At 41.2% G+C, this 19,888-nt stretch overlaps 2 protein-coding genes across 2 annotated transcripts; both read left to right on the top strand.

Moving 5' to 3' along the window:
* The first annotated feature begins 522 nt into the window (after nucleotides 1–522).
* On the top strand, nucleotides 523–1,153 carry LOC124648898 (histone H2B.1-like). The gene has a single exon (XM_047188582.1). It carries the CDS (start codon nucleotides 584–586, stop codon nucleotides 1,040–1,042), a length of 459 nt encoding a protein of 152 aa, XP_047044538.1. The 5' UTR covers nucleotides 523–583; the 3' UTR covers nucleotides 1,043–1,153.
* Nucleotides 1,154–16,611: 15,458 nt separating this feature from the next.
* Nucleotides 16,612–19,588, top strand: LOC124649073. The gene is made up of 3 exons (XM_047188749.1): nucleotides 16,612–16,996; nucleotides 19,125–19,246; nucleotides 19,345–19,588. The coding sequence occupies exons 1-3, from the start codon at nucleotides 16,636–16,638 to the stop codon at nucleotides 19,453–19,455; spliced, it is 594 nt and encodes a 197-aa protein (XP_047044705.1). The 5' UTR covers nucleotides 16,612–16,635; the 3' UTR covers nucleotides 19,456–19,588.
* The last annotated feature ends 300 nt before the right edge of the window (nucleotides 19,589–19,888 follow it).

The following is a 19,888-nucleotide window of genomic DNA, read 5'->3' as shown; positions in this document are numbered from 1 at the left end:
TTTGTACTATCTATTAATGATTATTAATAGATTGGTGGAATTTCCGCAAAAAGAAACACCATTGTAGATTTCTTTTACAAATATTTTGCATAACTTACTTAACCATGTTGCGTATAGCTTAACTTTCTCATCGTATTAATTTACATTACAAAATCTGTTGCATAAATTAAAAAAATTTCGGTTCTCATTTTGGAGATTTTAGTCGTGAAACGTGCATGTGCAATGCCGGCTAGTGGTCCTTCGATGCCGCCAGTAGCCCAAGTAGAACCGTGAAATCGAAAACCATTCTCGCCGTCCCGCGCTCCGAAACCAAGCCGCCTTCCCGTTCCCGCCCAGCTATTCGTGCAATGGCAGCGATCCGCGCCTAAACACATCTCGGCCGTCCATACCAGAAGCGCCGGGCGCATCCTGTCTCTCTATCTCGGCGATCCGCGACACCGGGCTTTCCACCAATCAGAGCCCAGCTCTCCCTCTCTATAAAAACAGCACCCACGACCTATTCTCCCCACATCGCATCCCACCTTCCAGTACACACAAGCCACCAGCGAAATCCCCACTTTCCCCTCCCGACCTCGAACCAGCGATGGCGCCCAAGGCCGAGAAGAAGCCGGCGGCCAAGAAGCCCGTCGAGGAGGAGCCGGCGACGGAGCCGGCGGCGAAGGCGCCTGCCGCGAAGAAGCCCAAGGCCGGGAAGAGCCTCCCGGCGGGGAAGACCGCCGCCAAGGAGGGCGGCGAGAAGAGGGGCCGCAAGAAGGGCAAGAAGAGCGTGGAGACCTACAAGATCTACATCTTCAAGGTGCTCAAGCAGGTCCACCCCGACATCGGCATCTCCTCCAAGGCCATGTCCATCATGAACTCCTTCATCAACGACATCTTCGAGAAATTGGCTGGTGAGGCCGCCAAGCTCGCCCGCTACAACAAGAAGCCCACCATCACCTCCAGGGAGATCCAGACCTCCGTCCGCCTCGTCCTCCCCGGCGAGCTCGCCAAGCATGCCGTCTCTGAGGGCACCAAGGCCGTCACCAAGTTCACCTCCTCTTAGATCTGCTTTCTTTGCCGTCCCTAGCAACTGCTGTGGCTCGTGGTAGTTAGCTCTCTGTATCTAGAAGTAGTCGTATTGATGAATGGAAGCTGGTGATGTTGTTAGTATTGTCATGTGACTGGTTAAATACTAGTAATGATGTGGTGTTTCTTTTGGGAAGCCTCTTGGATCTTGAGTGATCTCTGTTATCTCACACTAACTGTTAGTGTTGAATGAAAATTTGTTGATGTTTGTTGACATGGCTGATCTGAAAATTTGTTGATGTTTGTTGACATGGCTGATCTGAAATTTTGATGATGTTATTTCTTTTGGGAAGCCTTTGCCCTGACTAACTTACTATGGTTTTCTATGTGCAACTATTAGGTTGATCTCTGATATGCCCTGCGAATTGATGTTTTTGGTAGTATATGATTTTGCTTTTGGGGACTTGGAAAGATGTCAAGTTTCCAATTGCTTGGCTTTGTAACCTGTGGCTATTGACGGCATTCTTTCTCAGCTGCAGAAACCAGTTTCGTTTTCCATGAATTGAGCATTGCCTTTAAAATTTGCGGCGTGGTCTTGACACTGAACATATATAGCTTCAGGAACTCATTCTACTCTGTAGGTACTGCAACAATTCAGAGATCGTAGAACTTCATGAATGGCTGGTGAGTATTTCATTAAGGTATTTTCCTGAACAACACTGCCTTCCAAATCTGTATTGCACATGCATCATTTTTAGCATAAATGTTTATATTCTGCTATTTTTTCTTTCTGACAGAAAAATCAAATAATACTACCTCTGTCCATTTTTAGATGTCAAAAGTTTGTCTAAATTTGAATGTACCTAGACATTTTTTAGACATAGATACATCCAAATTTAGATGAACCATTGGACATCTATTAATGGACGGAGTACTATTCTTTTGCTGATTGTAATAATAGCACTAGGCTTAAGTGTCAAACTTTCACATCTGTTCCCTTCAGATGCAAAATAAACAATACGCATATCGCCAATATTAACTACAAACAGTGTTTGAAGTTGAATGAGTATAACGCTTCAGTGTGGTCTTCTCACTGCTTTGTCGGGTTGCAAAATAGGCTACACATAAAGATGGTGCTGGTGATGGGATTAACACCTACGGCTTCTGGAACTCACTCTGTTCTTTAGATACTGCAATTAAAATATTGTTGAACTGCATGAGCAGCTGGTGAGTGCTTCATTTGTCCTTTTCAAGTTACTAAACCGAACAACCCTGCCATCCAGTGAACATGCTTCATTATTTGGCCATAAAAGAATATTGGGTGCTAAAATTTCTGTCTGGCAGCAAAAACTGAGTAGCACTTCTGTTGGGCTAGTCACTAAAATAGCCCTAGCCTTCAATGTCCGTAACTTGTTCTTCGACATCTGTTTGCCTTCAGAGGGAAATGGACAAGAGAAACAGCATAGCGCCAATTATTAACTACATGAAATTGTTGAAACTTGGAATCTTGGATGCATATAATGCTTTAGTTTACCTTCATTAGTGGTCGGATCTGACATTACATGGATATTTTATTTTATTCCTTTGCATTTTGATATTTGGATCATATTGCTGCCCATAGAATTGCCTTTTTTCCTTGGATACATCATGTCAATTATACCAGAGATTTAATTTTTTTCTGCTCCTCTACTCTCTCTATGTCCTTCAAAACTAATTTAGACCTAACACATTAATCTGCTACATTTTGTTCATGTATAGTCTTAATGTGATTGCGCACATTATGTGTCGAGTAATCATGCATAATGTAGGGAATATATATTTTGCAGGGAAGCATAGTGCTAGTATATGCCGGTTCATATTTCAGGATGATATATTCAGCATTTTCTTACAGTGTTTCGATGCTGCTCTCTCCTCAAAATGTAAACTGTTTCGATGCTACACCATATAATCTTTCTAACTTTTGTAACTTATACCTTTTGTTCAGATTCATAGAGATAGTGTGGAAACTAAATCGACTTCTAAAACTAATTGTACTAAGTTGTTCTCAATCATTTTCTGACCGGGCTCACATTTTCCATCTATTAATTTTGTGGGGAAGTTTGCTTGAGGCACAGTTATATCTTTGAAAGTGGCATAAAAACATTCAGTTTATATCTTTGTGTGAGTAAGAAAACTGCGGGAGCCAGTGTTGGGTTCTCTTAAACATTCCAGGATCGGGCATATGCCATCATTTACTGTTATTTTGCTGTTGAGTTCTGGTTACTGACAATCCACATAATGCGTAGGCAATTAATTATTAAATGCATCTTCGCAATCAAGAGAAGAGTAGGATAATGTCATCGTAGTCGGCGGCTACCATACCTGATAAATACTCCAACTGAAGGCACTAAGTTGGGTCCTGCTTGTGATAAGAAAATCAAACAACGATTTCTTGAAGTGCCTTCTGAATGTTGCGTGTTGAGCACCCTGGTGTTGAAATGAATGGTGGATCTTCTGCCCAGGGTGCTCAACTGAAGGCACTAAGGCTTCGAAAATTTGATTCATTCGTCCACTTCATTTTCTTTGTCAGAGCTCTTGTTTTTGCTATGCTATGGCTAGGCCGAATTAATGCTAACTGAAATAAAAAGGACACACATACTGTCTCTTTTGAAGAAAATGTTGGAACTTTATTTGGTATAGTAGCAAGGAGGTGCAGTTGAGCACTTGTCGAAAAGAGAAGAGACACCGGTACTACAGTCTACAGCAAATGTGGAGGTGTTACAGTAGTTTCTGGATCTGTCCGAGGAATTGCCATGCTCTGTGGCTTTTGGATCTCACAGTTGCAAATGTGGTTCCTGTATGGTGGTATGCGAGATCTCCATGCCAGGACCTCAGTTCTCCCTAGACATTCCACACTTCCATATAAGACATCCAGGAATGTTATCTTGGGTACTTCCTTGTCATCAAAATTTGTTTCATAATTGTCAAGGATGACACAATAATCGTTGCTGGTCACCCTCTGAAGGTATACAGGTCTATTTCTCCGCAAAAGAGCATTCGGGCTCTCACCAAACCTGGAGGTATTTGCTTGCACATGTAGTCCGGCAAATTTAACTGCTCTGCGCCAAAATTGAGCATTGAGGTTAGACTGTAGTAAGCCACCAATCATGTTTGAAGCTACGAAACATTGATTCATCCCCATGCAGAGCTTCATGGCAATTGGAACCAATTCAGGTTGTAACTCAGGATCCGCACTTCCAAATGTAAGCACCTTGAAGAAATACCAAAACGCTTCTGGGTTCAGATAGCTCAAGACAAGAGGTTGTGTTGTACCAAATTCTACTATTTTGCTAGATCGACTTGTGATTATTATCTTGCTCCCTGTTGAAATGTGATCAGCATAAGCTAAATATAAGTTTCTCCATGTAGCCTCATCATTATCCTCTGACCGTTCGATGATAATTAGCATTGCTGCCTTTTCACTTGATACACTGTCTCTATGCTTGCTCACATGGACATCGCCCTTGAAATTCAGGCTTTGGTTTGCAAGATTGTCTTCACCGACCAACACAATTTGAGAGAAGAGACTGCGCACTCTTTCATGGCTGCAGACATGCGAAACTAGGGTGCTCTTCCCCACATGTATTGGACCAACAATTGGCAGGACCTGTACTCTTTCTCTACCCGGAGGTTCTGTTTGCATCAAGAAATTCATGATCCTCGCAAACTCCATTTGGCGACCAAACATGCACCTGTCCAGGAACAGGTGCATACTGTAAGGTTGCCGGTACAACGGAGGATAGTTCTTGAGAAATGTGACGAACTCACTCACATCAACAATGATGATGTTCAAGTTGTTAAGCACTCGCTCCACTTCTTTCTCAACATTTGTATCACCAAAGGAGAGAAAGAGACGCTTGCCAGGATTGAATTTAGACAGGGAGAATGTGTGACTCACCCCAACGTCTTCTGTCGTGTCCTTTCCATGGCATTGGCTTCTGAAGCTGTCTAGGATATAATAACCTCCATACATCTCTTTCCTCAGTATGCTTAGCTGATATATCATCGCTTGGTTTGCAATATGCCTCCCCTCTGCCTCCTCGATGATGATACGAACCCGAAGCAGCAGCCGCTGAAGGGTCTGTAGCTTCTCTTCCATGTCCGGCGCCGCCGGCCGGTTCCAGCATTTGTCGACCAAGAAAGTTATGGACCGATTTTTTAGTTCACCCATAATTGCAGAGAGAACAACTTCCATTTTTAGGAAAAATCTGGTTGCAAGACTGACAAGACTTTGTGCTGTGTGGAGGTGACTTATCAACTATATACAGAGCGACTACAGCTGAATTTTGGCTGTCGTAAGTTTGCGTTTTTATGGAACGGACACATAGGATTTAGCGTTACTTCCGATACAATTGTATGCTATAATAATGGTACTGATGAATGAAGAAATACTCTACATTTTCCTTGTTACTATGTTGCATGCATTCAAGCGGACGGAGTTAAATAATACTAGACCATGCTACAAACAGGGGCAACAATGTTGGATATATCACTATCCATGTCTTTGTTTCAGTTTCGGCGACACAACATTGTTTTCCTGTCCTCTCTTATATCCGCTCTGCAGACATTCGACCGGAAGAATTTCATAGAAATATTAGACAGTCTAGTATTATTTTGTATAGAGTTTTTTTTCTTCGGTAAAAGGGGGCCACGCGGCTCCAATTTCGATTTCTGAAATTGAGATGACCTCTAGGTTCGATCATGTATACATCATCCATCTAAAGCAAGATAAACTTCCAGACTTCACCAAAATCGTACCCAACTTTTTTTTTGATAATGGGCGCTTTTATTACTCATAACAAGCAATTACATCCGGCCTCTGCATAACCAAGATGCACACAGCCGTCCAAGTCTGAGGAAAACCAACAGTTCTAAAAGGATAAAAAAGCGTTATACATATCAATGATGAGCAACTGTGCAAACGCCTAGGTAGCCAGTGGCGGCTCGATCCGTAGATTATGCTGCCACCCATATTGGGAAAAAGTATTCCTAGCCGTAGCCTCCAACCGTGTATAGACCTCCATAAACAGGTCGCGATTCGCCACTTTCTGTTGAGCAGACCACGAACGAAGAGTACAGGTACATCTGTAGATAACCTGCAAGAGGGAACAATTCTTATCATTAAAAACTTTGTCATTTCTACATAGCCAAAGCGGCCATACAACGGCAAACGCTCCCACCCTAATAAGCGTTCTAAACCTGTGATCGATACCATGAAGCCAATTCCCAAAGATATTGGCTACACTAGTCAGAGGATACAGATCTGAAACTACTTGGATGCATGACCATATAGACTTGGCAAAGCGGCATTGGAAGAATAAGTGTTTGATTGTCTCATCGTGTTGACAGAACACACTGTCTGCTTCCATGCCAATTATGTTTAACAAGATTATCTTTGGTTAGGATCACCCCTAACGTAAGTACCAACAAAAAAATTTAGTTTTAAGTGCTACTTTCATCTTCCAAATTTCCCATTAGGATGTAGAATCGTATTGTATAATGAACTTACTGAAAATTTCCCATTAGTATGTAAGTTCCAACGAAATTCATCGGTGCCTTCCGAAAGGTGAATGGATTCCAAACGAAGAAGTAAGGCATTCCACGCAGCCAATCTCGGACCCACTAAATCCCGTCTAAACGTCACACACGGAGGTGAGGTCGCTGATACGTCCCAAACGTATCTATAATTTCTTATGTTCCATGCTACTTTTATGATGATACTCACATGTTTTATACACATTATATGTTATATTTATGCATTTTCCGGCACTAACCTATTGACGAGATGCCGAAGAGCCGATTCTTGTTTTCTGCTGTTTTTGGTTTCAGAAATCCTAGTAAGGAAATATTCTCGGAATTGGACGAAATCAACGCCCAGGGTCCTATTTTTGCACGAAGCTTCCAGAAGTCCGAAGAGGAAACGAAGTGGGGCCACGAGGTGGCGACACACCAGGGCGGCGCGGCCTGGGCCCTGGCCGCGCGGCCCTATTGTGTGGGCCCCTCGTGACGCCCCTTGACCTGCCCTTCCGCCTACTTAAAGTCTTCGTCACGAAACCCCCAGTACCGAGAGCCACGATACGGAAAACCTTCCAGAGACGCCGCCGCCGCCAATCCCATCTCGGGGGATTCAGGAGATCGCCTCCGGCACCTCGCCGGAGAGGGGAATCGTCTCCCGGAGGTCTCTTCATCGCCATGATCGCCTCCGGATCGATGTGTGAGTAGTTCACCCCTGGACTATGGGTCCATAGCAGTAGCTAGATGATCGTCTTCTCCCCATTGTGCTATCATGTCAGATCTTGTGAGCTGCCTATCATGATCAAGATCATCTATTTGTAATCCTTCATGTTGTGTTTGTTGGGATCTGATGAATATTGAATACTATGTCAAGTTGATTATCAATCTATCATATATGTTATTTATGTTCTTGCACGCTCTCCGTTGCTAGTAGAGGCTCTGGCCAAGTTGATACTTGTGACTCCAAGAGGGAGTATTTATGCTCGATAGTGGGTTCATGCCTCCATTAAATCTGGAACAGTGATAGAAAGTTCTAAGGTTGTGGATGTGCTTGTTGCCACTAGGGATAAAACATCCATGCTTTGTCTAAGGATATTTGTGTTGATTACATTACGCACCATACTTAATGCAATTGTCCGTTGTTTACAACTTAATACTGGAGGGGTTCGGATGATAACTCTGAAGGTGGACTTTTTAGGCATAGATGCATGCTTGGATAGCGGTCTATGTACTTTGTCGTAATGCCTCGATTGAATCTCATAGTACTCATCATGATATATGTATGTGCATTGTTATGCCTTCTTTATTTGTCAATTGCCCAACTGTAATTTGTTCACCCAACATCTGCTATCTTATGGGAGAGACACCGCTAGTGAACTGTGGACTCCGGTCCTATTCTTTACATCTGAAATACAATCTACTGCAATTGTTTTTTACTGTTTTTCGCAAACAAACATCATCATCCACACTATACATCTAATCCTTTGTTTACAACAAGCCGGTGAGATTGACAACCTCGCTGTTACGTTGGGGCAAAGTTCTGTGATTGTGTTGTGCAGGTTCCACGTTGGCGCTGGAATCCCTGGTGTTGCGCCGCACTACACTCCGCCACCAACAACCTTCAACGTGCTTCTTGACTCCTACTGGTTCGATTAAACCTTGGTTTCTTACTGAGGAAACTTGCTTGTTGTGCGCATCACACCTTCCTCTTGGGGTTCCCAACGGACGTGTCAACTACACGCATCAAGCAAATTTACGGCGTCGTTGCCGGGGAGATCAAGACATGCTGCAAGGGGAGTCTTCCACATCCAATCTCTTTACTTTGTTTTTGTCTTGCTTTACTTTATTTTATTTACTGCTTTGTTTGCTCTCTATATTAAAAACACAAAAAAATTAGTTGCTAGTTTTACTTTATTTCCTGTCTTGTTCTCCATATTAAAAACACACAAAAAATTAGTTACTTGCATTTACTTTATTTAGTTTGCTTTATTTACTACTGCTAAAATGGGTACTGTTGAGAATACTAAGTTGTGTGACTTCACTAGCACAAATAATAATGATTTCCTATGCACACCTATTGCTCCACCTGCTACTACAGCAGAATTCTTTGAAATTAAACCTGCTTTACTGAATCTTGTTATGAGAGAGCAATTTTCTGGTGTTAGTTCTGATGATAGTTCTGATGATGCTGCTGCCCATCTTAATAATTTTGTTGAACTATGTGAAATGCAAAAGTATAAGGATGTAGATGGTGACATTATAAAATTAAAATTGTTTCCTTTCTCCTTACGAGGAAGAGCTAAAGATTGGTTGCTATCTCTGCCTAGAAATAGTATTGATTCTTGGATTAAATGCAAAGATGCTTTTATTGGTAGATATTATCCTCCCGCTAAAATTATATCTTTGAGAAGTAGCATAATGAATTTCAAGCAATTAGATAATGAACATGTTGCTCAAGCATGGGAGAGAATGAAATCTTTGGTAAAGAATTGCCCAACCCATGGACTGACTACTTGGATGATCATCCAAACCTTTTATGCTGGATTGAATTTTTCTTCGCGGAACCTATTGGATTCAGCTGCTGGAGGTACCTTTAGGTCCATCACTTTGGGGGCGGCAACAAAGCTTCTTGATGATATGATGACAAATTACTACGAATGGCACACGAAAAGAGCTCCACAAGGTAAGAAGGTAAATTCTGTTGAAGAAACCTCCTCCTTGAGTGATAAGATTGATGCTATTATGTCTATGCTTGTGAATGGTAGATCTAATGTTGATCCTAATAATGTTCCTTTAGCTTCATTGGTTGCCCAAGAAGAACATGTTGATGTGAACTTCATTAAAAATAATAATTTCAACAACAATGCTTATAGGAATAATTCTAGTAACAACTATAAGCCATATCCTTCTGCTAATGGTAATAGTTATGGTAATTCTTATGGGAATCCTTACAACAATAATAGGAGTGTACCCTCTGGTCTTGAAGCCATGCTTAAAGAATTTATTAGTACACAAACTGCTTTTAACAAATCTGTTGAGGAAAAGCTAAATAAAATTGATATTCTCGCTTCTAAGGTTGATAGTCTTGCCTCTGATGTTGATCTTTTAAAATTGAAAGTTATGCCTAATAGGGATATTGATAATAAGATTGTTACTACAGCAAATGCCATCCAAGTTCGAATTAATGAGAATATTAGATTGATGGCCGAATTGCATGCTAGGTGGGAAAGAGAAGAAAATGAAAAACTAGCTAAAGAGAATAATATAGCTAAAGTTTGGACTATTACCACCACTAGTAATGTTAATGATTCACATGTTGCTACACCTCCTACTATCAATGGTAAAATAATTGGTGTTGGCAATGTTACTACTCATAGTGCAAAGCGTGCAAAATTACCTGAAACTGCTAAAACTGCTGAAATTGATAAAACTGCTGAAATTTTTCAAAATATTGGGGATAATGATCCCATTGCTGTAGATCATAATGGCTTAGACTTTGATGATTGTCACATCTCTGAAGTTATAAAGTTCTTACAAAAGCTTGCTAAAAGTCCCAACGCTAGTGCTATAAATTTGGCCTTTACAAAACATATTACAAATGCTCTCATAAAAGCTAGAGAGGAGAAACTAAAACTTGAAACTTCTATTCCTAGAAAGTTAGAAGATGGTTGGGAGCCCATCATTAAGATGAGGGTCAATGATTTTGATTGTAATGCTTTATGTGATCTTGGTGCAAGTATTCTGTTATGCCTAAGAAAATTTATGATATGCTTGACTTGCCACCGTTGAAAAATTGTTATTTGGATGTTAATCTTGTTGATAATGCTATAAAGAAACCTTTGGGGAGGATTGATAATGTTCGTATTATGGTTAACAATAACCTTGTCCCCGTCGATTTTGTTGTCTTGGATATTGAATGCAATGCATCTTGTCCCATTATATTGGGAAGACCTTTTCTTGAACTGTTGGTGCTACCATTGATATGAAGGAAGGTAATATTAAATATCAATTTCCTCTCAAGAAAGGTATGGAACACTTCCCTAGAAATAGAATGAAGTTACCTTATGATTCTATTATTAGAACAAATTATGATGTTGATGCTTCGTCTCTTGATGTTACTTGATACACACTTTACGCGCCTAGCTGAAAGGCGTAAAGAAAAGCGCTTATGGGAGACAACCCATTATTTTACTTCTGCACTTTATTTTATATTTGAGTCTTGGAAGTTGTTTACTACTGTAGCAATCTCTCCTTATCTTTATTTTAATGCATTGTTGTGCCAAGTAAAGTCTTTGATAGTAAAGCCAATACTAGATTTGGATTGCTGCGCAGAAACAGATTTCTTGCTGTCACGAATTTCGACCTGCCTCTCTGTAGGTAGCTCAGAAAAATCTGCCAATTTACGTGCGTGATCCTCAGATATGTACGCAACTTTCATTCAATTTGGGAATTTTCATCTGAGCAAGTCTGGTGCCACTTTAAAATTCGTCTTTACGAACTGTTCTGTTTTGACAGATTCTGCCTTTTATTTCGCATTGCCTGTTTTGCTATGTTAGATGGATTTCTTTGTTCCATTAACTTTTAGTAGCTTTGTGCAATGTCCAGAAGTGTTAAGAATGATTATGTCACCTCTGAATATATGAATTATGCATTGACCCTCTAATGAGTTTGTTTCGAGTTTGGTGTGGAGGAAGTTTTCAAGGGTCAAGAGAGGAGGATGATACAATATGATCAAGAAGAGTGAAAGGTCAAAGCTTGGGGATGCCCCGTGGTTCATCCCTGCATATTTTAAGAAGACTCAAGCGTCTAAGCTTGGGGATGCCCAAGGCATCCCTTCTTCATCGACAACTTATCAGGTTCCTCTAGTGAACTATATTTTTATTCCGTCACATCTTATGTGCTTTACTTGGAGCGTCTGTTTATTTTTATTTTTGTTTTTGTTTGAATAAATCGGATCCTAGCATTCTTTGTTTGGGAGAGAGACACGCTCCGCTGTTTCGTATGAACACATATGTTCTTAGCTTCATCTTTAATGTTCATTGCGAAAGTTGAACTATTTCATTCATTGTTATATGGTTGGAAACGGAAAATGCCGCATGTGGTAAATGGTCTAATGTCTTGAATAATGTGATACTTGGCAATTGTTGTGCTCATATAGATCTTGTTTAAGCTCTTGCATCATGTACCTTGTACTCATTAATGAATAACTACATAGAGCTTGTTAAAATTTGGTTTGCATGATTGATCTCTAGAGTCTAGATATTTTCTGGTTGAGATGTTTGAACAACAAGGAGACAATGTAAAGTCTTATAATAGTTACAATATGTTCATATGTGAGCTTTGCTGCACCTTTTATATACTTGAGTTTGCTTCAAACAACCTTGCTAGCCTAGCCTTGTATTGAGAGGAATTCTTCTCGTGCATCCAAATCCTTGAGCCAATAACCATGCCATTTGTGTCCACCATACCTACCTACCACATGGTATTTCTCCGCCATTTCAAAGTAAATTACTTGAGTGCTACCTTTAAAATTTCTATTCTTTGCCTTTACAATACATAGCTCATGGGACAAAATAGCTTAAAACTATCGTGGTGAAGAATATGTACTTATGTGTCTTATTTCTTAGTAAGTTGCTTGTTGAGCGGTAACCATGTTTTCTGGGGACACCATCAACTCTTTTACCTTTGTTGAATATCATGTGAGATGCTATGCATGTTCGTCTTGTCTGAAGTAAGGGCGGTTTTCACAATCAAATGGTTTGAGTATGCATACTGTTAGAGAAGAACATTGGGCCGCTAACTAAAGCCATGATTCATGGTGGAAGTTTCAGTGTGGACAGCTAATCCTCAATCTCTTATGAGAATAATAATCGTTGTTGAATGCTTATGCATTAAAGAGGAGTCCATTATCACGTTGTCTATGTTGTCCCGGTATGGATGTCTAAGTTGAGAATAATCAAAAGCGAGAAATCCAATGCGAGTTTTCTCCTTAGACCTTTGTACGGGCGGCATAGAGGTACCCTTTGTGACACTTGGTTGAAACATATGCTATGCAATGATAATCCGTGTTAACCCAAGCTAATTAGGACAAGGTGCGAGCACTATTGGTATACTATGCATGAGGCTTGCAACTTATAAGATGTCTTATACATAACTCATATGCTTTATTACTACCGTTGACAAAATTGTTTCTTGTTTTCAAAATGAAAAGCTCTAGCACAAATATAGTAATCAATGCTTCCCTCTGCGAAGGGCCTATCTTCTACTTTATTGTTGAGTCAGTTTGCCTATTCTTTCTATCTTAGAAGCAAACACTTGTATCAACTGTGTGCATTGATTCTTACATGTTTACTTATTGCACTTGTTATATTGCTTTGTGTTGACTATTATCCATGAGATATATATGTTGAAGTTGAAAGCAACCGCTAAAACTTATATCTCCTTTGTGTTGCTTCAATGCTTTTACTTCAAATTTATTGCTTTATGAGTAACTCTTATGCAAGTCTTATTGATGCTTGTCTTGAAAGTATTATTCATGAAAAGTCTTTGCTATATGATTCATTAGTTTACTCATTATCTTCATCATTGCTTCGAATCGCTGCATTCATCTCATATGCTTACAATAGTATGATCAAGATTATGATAGCATGTCACTTCAGAAATTATCTTTGTTATCGTTTACCTACTCGAGGGCGAGTAGGAACTAAGCTTGTGGATGCTTGATACGTCCCAAACGTATCTATAATTTCTTATGTTCCATGCTACTTTTATAATGATACTCACATGTTTTATACACATTATATGTCATATTTATGCATTTTCCGGCACTAACCTATTGACGAGATGCCGAAGAGCCGATTGCTTCGTTTTCTCGTTGTTTTTGGTTTCGAAATCCTAGTAAGGAAATATTCTCGGAATTGGACGAAATCAACGCCCAGGGTCCTATTTTTCCACGAAGCTTCCAGAAGTCCGAAGAGGAAACGAAGTGGGGCCACGAGGTGGCGACACACCAGGGCGGCACGGCCTGGGCCCTAGCCGCGCGGCCCTGTTGTGTGGGCCCCTCGTGACGCCCCTTGACCTGCCCTTCCGCCTACTTAAAGTCTTCGTCACGAAACCCCCAGTACCGAGAGCCACGATACGGAAAACCTTCCAGAGACGCCGCCGCCGCCAATCCCATCTCGGGGGATTCAGGAGATCGCCTCCGGCACCCTGCCGGAGAGGGGAATCGTCTCCCGGAGGTCTCTTCATCGCCATGATCGCATCCGGATCGATGTGTGAGTAGTTCACCCCTGGACTATGGGTCCATAGCAGTAGCTAGATGGTCGTCTTCTCCCCATTGTGCTATCATGTCAGATCTTGTGAGCTGCCTATCATGATCAAGATCATCTATTTGTAATCCTTCATGTTGTGTTTGTTGGGATCCGATGAATATTGAATACTATGTCAAGTTGATTATCAATCTATCATATATGTTATTTATGTTCTTGCACGCTCTCCGTTGCTAGTAGAGGCTCTGGCCAAGTTGATACTTGTGACTCCAAGAGGGAGTATTTATGCTCGATAGTGGGTTTATGCCTCCATTAAATCTGGAACAGTGACAGAAAGTTTAAGGTTGTGGATGTGCTGTTGCCACTAGGGATAAAACATCGATGCTTTGTCTAAGGATATTTGTGTTGATTACATTACGCACCATACTTAATGCAATTGTCTGTTGTTTACAACTTAATACTTGGAGGGGTTCGGATGATAACACTGAAGGTGGACTTTTTAGGCATAGATGCATGCTGGATAGCGGTCTATGTACTTTGTCGTAATGCCACTGATTGAATCTCATAGTACTCATCATGATATATGTATGTGCATTGTTATGCCTTTTTTATTTGTCAATTGCCCAACTGTAATTTGTTCACCCAACATCTGCTATCTTATGGGAGAGACACCGCTAGTGAACTGTGGACCCCGGTCATATTCTTTACATCTAAAATACAATCTACTGCAATTGTTCTTTACTGTTCTTCGCAAACAAACATCATCATCCACACTATACATCTAATTCTTTGTTTACAGCAAGCCGGTGAGATTGACAACCTCGCTGTTACGTTGGGGCAAAGTTTTGTGATTGTGTTGTGCAGGTTCCACGTTGGCGCCGGAATCCCTGGTGTTGCGCCGCACTACACTCCGCCACCAACAACCTTCAACGTGCTTCTTGACTCCTACTGGTTCGATTAAACCTTGGTTTCTTACTGAGGGAAACTTGCTGCTGTGCGCATCACACCTTCCTCTTGGGGTTCCCAACGGACGTGTCAACTACACGCATCAGTCGCCATTACTAATGCAATGGTATCACTTTTGCGACGTACAATACTATATAACGCAGGATATTGTTCCCTGAGAGGTCTATTTCCTAACCAAGAATCCTCCCAAAAACCGTATCTGCGATCCATCCTTTATCGAGAAAATACCATATTGGAAGAAAAGTTTCTTCGTAGCCATTAGACCGGCCCAGAAATGCGAGTCACCAGGTTTCCAGAGGACTTGGGACATCGCTTTCTCTCCAATATACTTTCTCTTAAGGAGTGTCTGCCATACCCCATCTTCGGTAAGAAGCTTAAATATCCATTTACCCAGTAAGGTTGAGTTTTTGACCTCAAGGTCATGAACACCCAACCCCCCATGATCTTTGGGGCGGCAAACAACACTCCATTTAACCATACGATATTTCTTCTTTTCGCTATCCCCTTGCCAAAAGAATCTTGATCGATAATAATCGAGTTCATGTAAGACACCTTTCGGCAACATGAAGAAAGATATCATATACAGTACCATATTAGTAAGTACCGAGTTAATGAGGACCAATCTTCCTTCAAGGGATGCAATTTGCCTTTCCAACTACTAAGTCTCTTCTGAAGTCTTTCCTCGACAAGTTTCCATTCAGCCATTGTTAATCGCCGATAATGTATCGGGATCCCCAAATAACTAATAGGAAACTGGCCTTGCCCACATCCAAACAATTCCGAATACGCAGCTGATGAATCTTGGGCTTCACCGAAACAGAACAATCAACTTTTATGAAAATTTATCTGAAGACCCGACAATTGCTCAAAATCTGTCAAGATTAACTTGAGGTTTCGGGAGTATTGATAGACCATCATCAACAAGATGTGGGATAACCCCTTCAATCTGGCCATCAGCGTTGGCAAAATAGCGAGCATATCAGCCACAATGTTAAATAACAATGGTGATAGAGGATCGCCTTGGCGCAAGCCTTTTCGTGTTTGGAAGTATCTGCCCGTGTCATCATTGACACGAATGTCAACACTACCTCTAGACACAAAATCATTGATCAACGCACACCACTCTGGTGAAAAACCTTTCATCCTGAGTGTTTGCTGAAGAAAAGATCACTTGACTTTATCGTAAGTTTTGTAAACGAACTTGTGCACCTTAATCAACATCCACCTCTTACCCTCTAATACTTCATCTCTTCCAAGGTGGGAACGTAGAGGAGTCCGCCACCACTAATGTGCTTCATGAGGCTCTTCAAAAGGAGTTCCCCTTGCACGCAGCCCTTTGATCGCAGCTTTTGGATTTGCAGCTCTTACCCTCTTGGTAAGTTCCCCTTGTATTAGTACAGATCTATACCTTCTCTTGATCCATGAGCATGGCAATGACAACAAGGTAAACGCATACGACTGCCATTTCAGTGTCCACCAAAAATATCTATACCGATGCATAGCTACTCATATATTTATTTATTGGATTTCAATTACTGTACTACATACTATTTTTTCTGACATTTTACAAGTTTAATTTTTTTTTTTGAGAGTAATTTTACAAGTTTAATAGAATCGTTTTTTTGTGTGTGTCAAAACATGGCCAAATGATTACAAATCTCTCGGGCACAGTGGGGCGGCCCATCACACCCCGCCTACAAACCCCACCACGGATAAGAAAGCCCAGGAGCTAACAGGCCTGTTCTAATTTTCTCCAGAAGGCCCATCAAAATCTCTTCTTCCCCTGCTCTCTAACTCTAAGCCAAAACCCTAGCAACCACCCCGCCTCCAAACCCTAGCACGCATGGGGGGCTCGCGGCGCAAGTTCAAGCGCTCCCGCACCAAGGTGCGCGTCGGGTTGCCGCGCAAGAAGCCGCGCGAGTTCAAGCCGGCCTTCGACCTGCCCGAGGCGCTCGCCGCCTCCGCCGCCGCCGCCGCCAAACATGACGGCGGCCATGCCCCGAGCTGGGACGCGGAAGGCACCGTGGTGAAGAACTACGCCGCCTTCGGGGTGGTGTCCAACCCTAACCTGCTCGGCGCTCACTCCCGCGGCACGGCGCGCCTCGTCCAGAGCGAGGACCTGCAGAACCCCAAACTCGAAGAAATTCGCGCCGCCACCGTCGAGTTCGGGCACATCGACAACGGAAGCGAAGACGAGTGCGATGGTCAGTCTCCACTCTCCTCCCTTCGCCTCACCTTATAACTTGGGTAGCGAATTCATCGTCTATGTCCAGTTTCTTTGCGTTATGTGGCTAATTTGGTTGTACTGATAGGAACCTTAGAGGTGTCGTAGTATTAATTTTAAGTTTTGGTAAATGCCCGAACTGAAGGGAGGGGGGACGGGGTGAAGATAATTGGAATGGCACAGTGCGATTCGTCAACCAAGTGGTGGTTTAGCTCTTGCTGTTTTTCGTTTACGTTTCGGCATATACAGATGACAGGCCACAAGATTTGATTTCCCTTGTGTCGGGAATGATTCGTTCACCTGCCAGAACAAGGAAATGGCCAAGGTGTGAACTAGGAAAACGCATTCTCATATAGATTTTGGAATGGCACACTGTGATTCGTCAACCATGTGGTGGTGGTTTTAGCTCTTTTTTTTCGTTTACGTTTGGGCATATACAGATGACAAGCCACAAGATTTGTTTTCCTTTGTGCTGTCAATGATTCGTTCACCTGCCAGAACAATGAAATGGTCAAGATGTGAACTAAGACTGGGCAGCACATTCTCATATAGGTATTGGAATGACACAGTGCGATTTGTCAAAAAAGTGGCGGTAGTTTAGCTCTTGTTGTTCTTCGTTTACGTTTGGGCATATACAGATGACAACCCACAAAATTTGATTTCCTTTGTGTTGTGAATGATACGTTCACCTGCCAGAACAATGTAATGGTCAAGATGTGAACTAATACTGGGCAACACATTCTGACATGTGTTTTCTTTGAGATGTTTATTTGCTGTATGATCTTTCTTTCACACTTCACGAGGCCCAGCAAGCTTTGATAGATGGTAACTAGTTCTCCAGCAGGCTACTTTTGATGGAATGGGTTTTTTTTTTTGCTGAATAGCGGCAAAGAGGGTAGAATATTCAGTATGTGTTGTAGCTGTTTTATGCACAAAAGAGAAGTTTACGTGTTTTTTGTCTTTTAGCTTTACAATGATTGTAGATAAATTAATGGTCATGCTGGCCCAACAATTGTCAATACAATCATTCAATTTTTCAAACCCAAGCAAATGTTACTTAATAAAGTGGCATAATATTCAAAGTTGATGGTAACTCAACCATGTCCCCATAGATTATTGTGTTTAGTGGTTTGTTCAGAGTATTTTGAATTGTCTCATGCCTGCTTATGAGATTTATGCTTGAGTGTTGGTGTCTTATGGGGTAATGCATATAGAAAGATGCTACTATTAGTGCAGGAAGTCGAGCAGACAATTCAAATACTGGTTCTGTAGTTCACCAGGCAATGGAAGTTGAGTAATCCCAGGAGTTGGCATCCATTCAACTTAGCACTGGAGTCCATGATTGAGGAGACAACAGAGTTGTAATCAGCAAGTTTGAAGTCCTAGTTCCTTATCTAGTTCAGAGTAGTGGTACTCTACCTAGTAAAGAGTACTATATAAAAATAGCAGACATTGTAAAATTTCTGATTCCTTATCTCATTCGTGCTACCCAAACCATCCCCCTCTTGGCATCACTGCACCGAGACCATGGGTACAGTAGCTGGTGAAGGTTAGGTGCTGAGACACCTCTCAGAACATCCTGTTACACTCGGCTTGCTATCTCAAGAGTGTATTAGCATGATGGAAAGCTTCAGAAAATAATTAACATTATTTTGAAAGAAGAAATGTTGTCCAATGGGAATAGCAAGATAATTACCATAAAGAAACACAAAATAACATTTGGCAAATGGCTCACCATTTCTCAAATATCACGGTTCACTTAGGATACTGAAAATGCATAACCGCTTAAAATTCAAGTTCAAATTTTTTATTGTCTTCAAATTCAGTATTTGGAAGACATCTTTGGTTGGTTTTTGAGCGGTAATCTGTGAAATACAGGCCATGGGCATCGAATTTTTTCTGTTGAAATGGTTTTGCAATATCCAAGTACCATTAAATATTGGTTTTGCTGCATATTATTGTATTTTTCTGTAAGTTGTCTTCATCGAATAAAATACATTTGTTTTGAAAGATATATTTGGATTTCGATTTACTTTCAGTGTTATATGTAAAGAGTGATGCTATGCTTGTGTATGATGATCTCACGGGGTTCTTACCATGCAATACAGATCTAAAATCTGCACTTGGGAAGAAAAGGAGGGATGGCAAATCTGCGCCTTTGGAGCCGTTGACTAAAGTTCAACGTATTTGTATTGGCAGATTAATAGAGAAGTATGGTGATAACTACAAGGTATAACAGAAAATTTAGATGTGTTATTTGGCTTAATTTGTTGTTGCTAAATATCTATATTCTGAAAATGTAGACTAAGACAAGCATCATGTTTGCAGGCCATGTTCATGGATACCAAGCTGAACGCGATGCAGCACTCAGTAGGTACATTGAAGAAGCTCTGCGAAAGATACCATGTTTGTGGCAAGAGTTTCCTCTATCCTTTGTAGTGTCGTACGGAATATCTAGATTTCACTTCAATATGTATCTTGTTTCTCCCTGCGGGGGCATGAAAATTTTGCATATGAACAATGTAACCATCTGATGACTTCAATATAAGAATGAGTGTTTCCTCGAGTAAAATTATGGAAGGCGCAGCTAGTTGGAATTGATCTATGATTCCAGCATAATTGGTTCCTGTGCTACTCTTTCTGCCCAGCTACTTGAAGCAAATTCTTTCGGTACTATTTCAAATCGCATATAAATAAACAGAGACATGGAGATCCAAGAGGATGAAGCAAGCTTTCTGAACTCTGATAATTCGCATATAAACTAGTTTTCTGTAGGCAAATTTTGCCACAGCATGGCATTTTTTCTTAGTCATCGGCATACATTAAGTAACAGAACTGGATGTAGAGTCCCAACTCATAATTTACCTGAATT

The sequence above is a fragment of the Lolium rigidum genome, chromosome 4 (assembly GCF_022539505.1).
Source record: "Lolium rigidum isolate FL_2022 chromosome 4, APGP_CSIRO_Lrig_0.1, whole genome shotgun sequence".
Taxonomy (NCBI): domain Eukaryota; kingdom Viridiplantae; phylum Streptophyta; class Magnoliopsida; order Poales; family Poaceae; genus Lolium; species Lolium rigidum.
This window is presented reverse-complemented; position numbering and strand designations above follow the sequence as displayed.

Excerpts from the sequence above, each read along its gene's own strand:
- LOC124649073 (XM_047188749.1), top strand. The coding sequence starts at position 16,636 with ATGGGGGGCTCGCGGCGCAAGTTCAAGCGCTCCCGCACCAAGGTGCGC. Across the intron at positions 16,997-19,124 it reads AAGCGAAGACGAGTGCGATG|ATCTAAAATCTGCACTTGGG; the intron begins GTCAGTCTCCAC and ends CATGCAATACAG. Across the intron at positions 19,247-19,344 it reads AGTATGGTGATAACTACAAG|GCCATGTTCATGGATACCAA; the intron begins GTATAACAGAAA and ends TCATGTTTGCAG.
- LOC124648898 (XM_047188582.1), top strand. The coding sequence starts at position 584 with ATGGCGCCCAAGGCCGAGAAGAAGCCGGCGGCCAAGAAGCCCGTCGAG.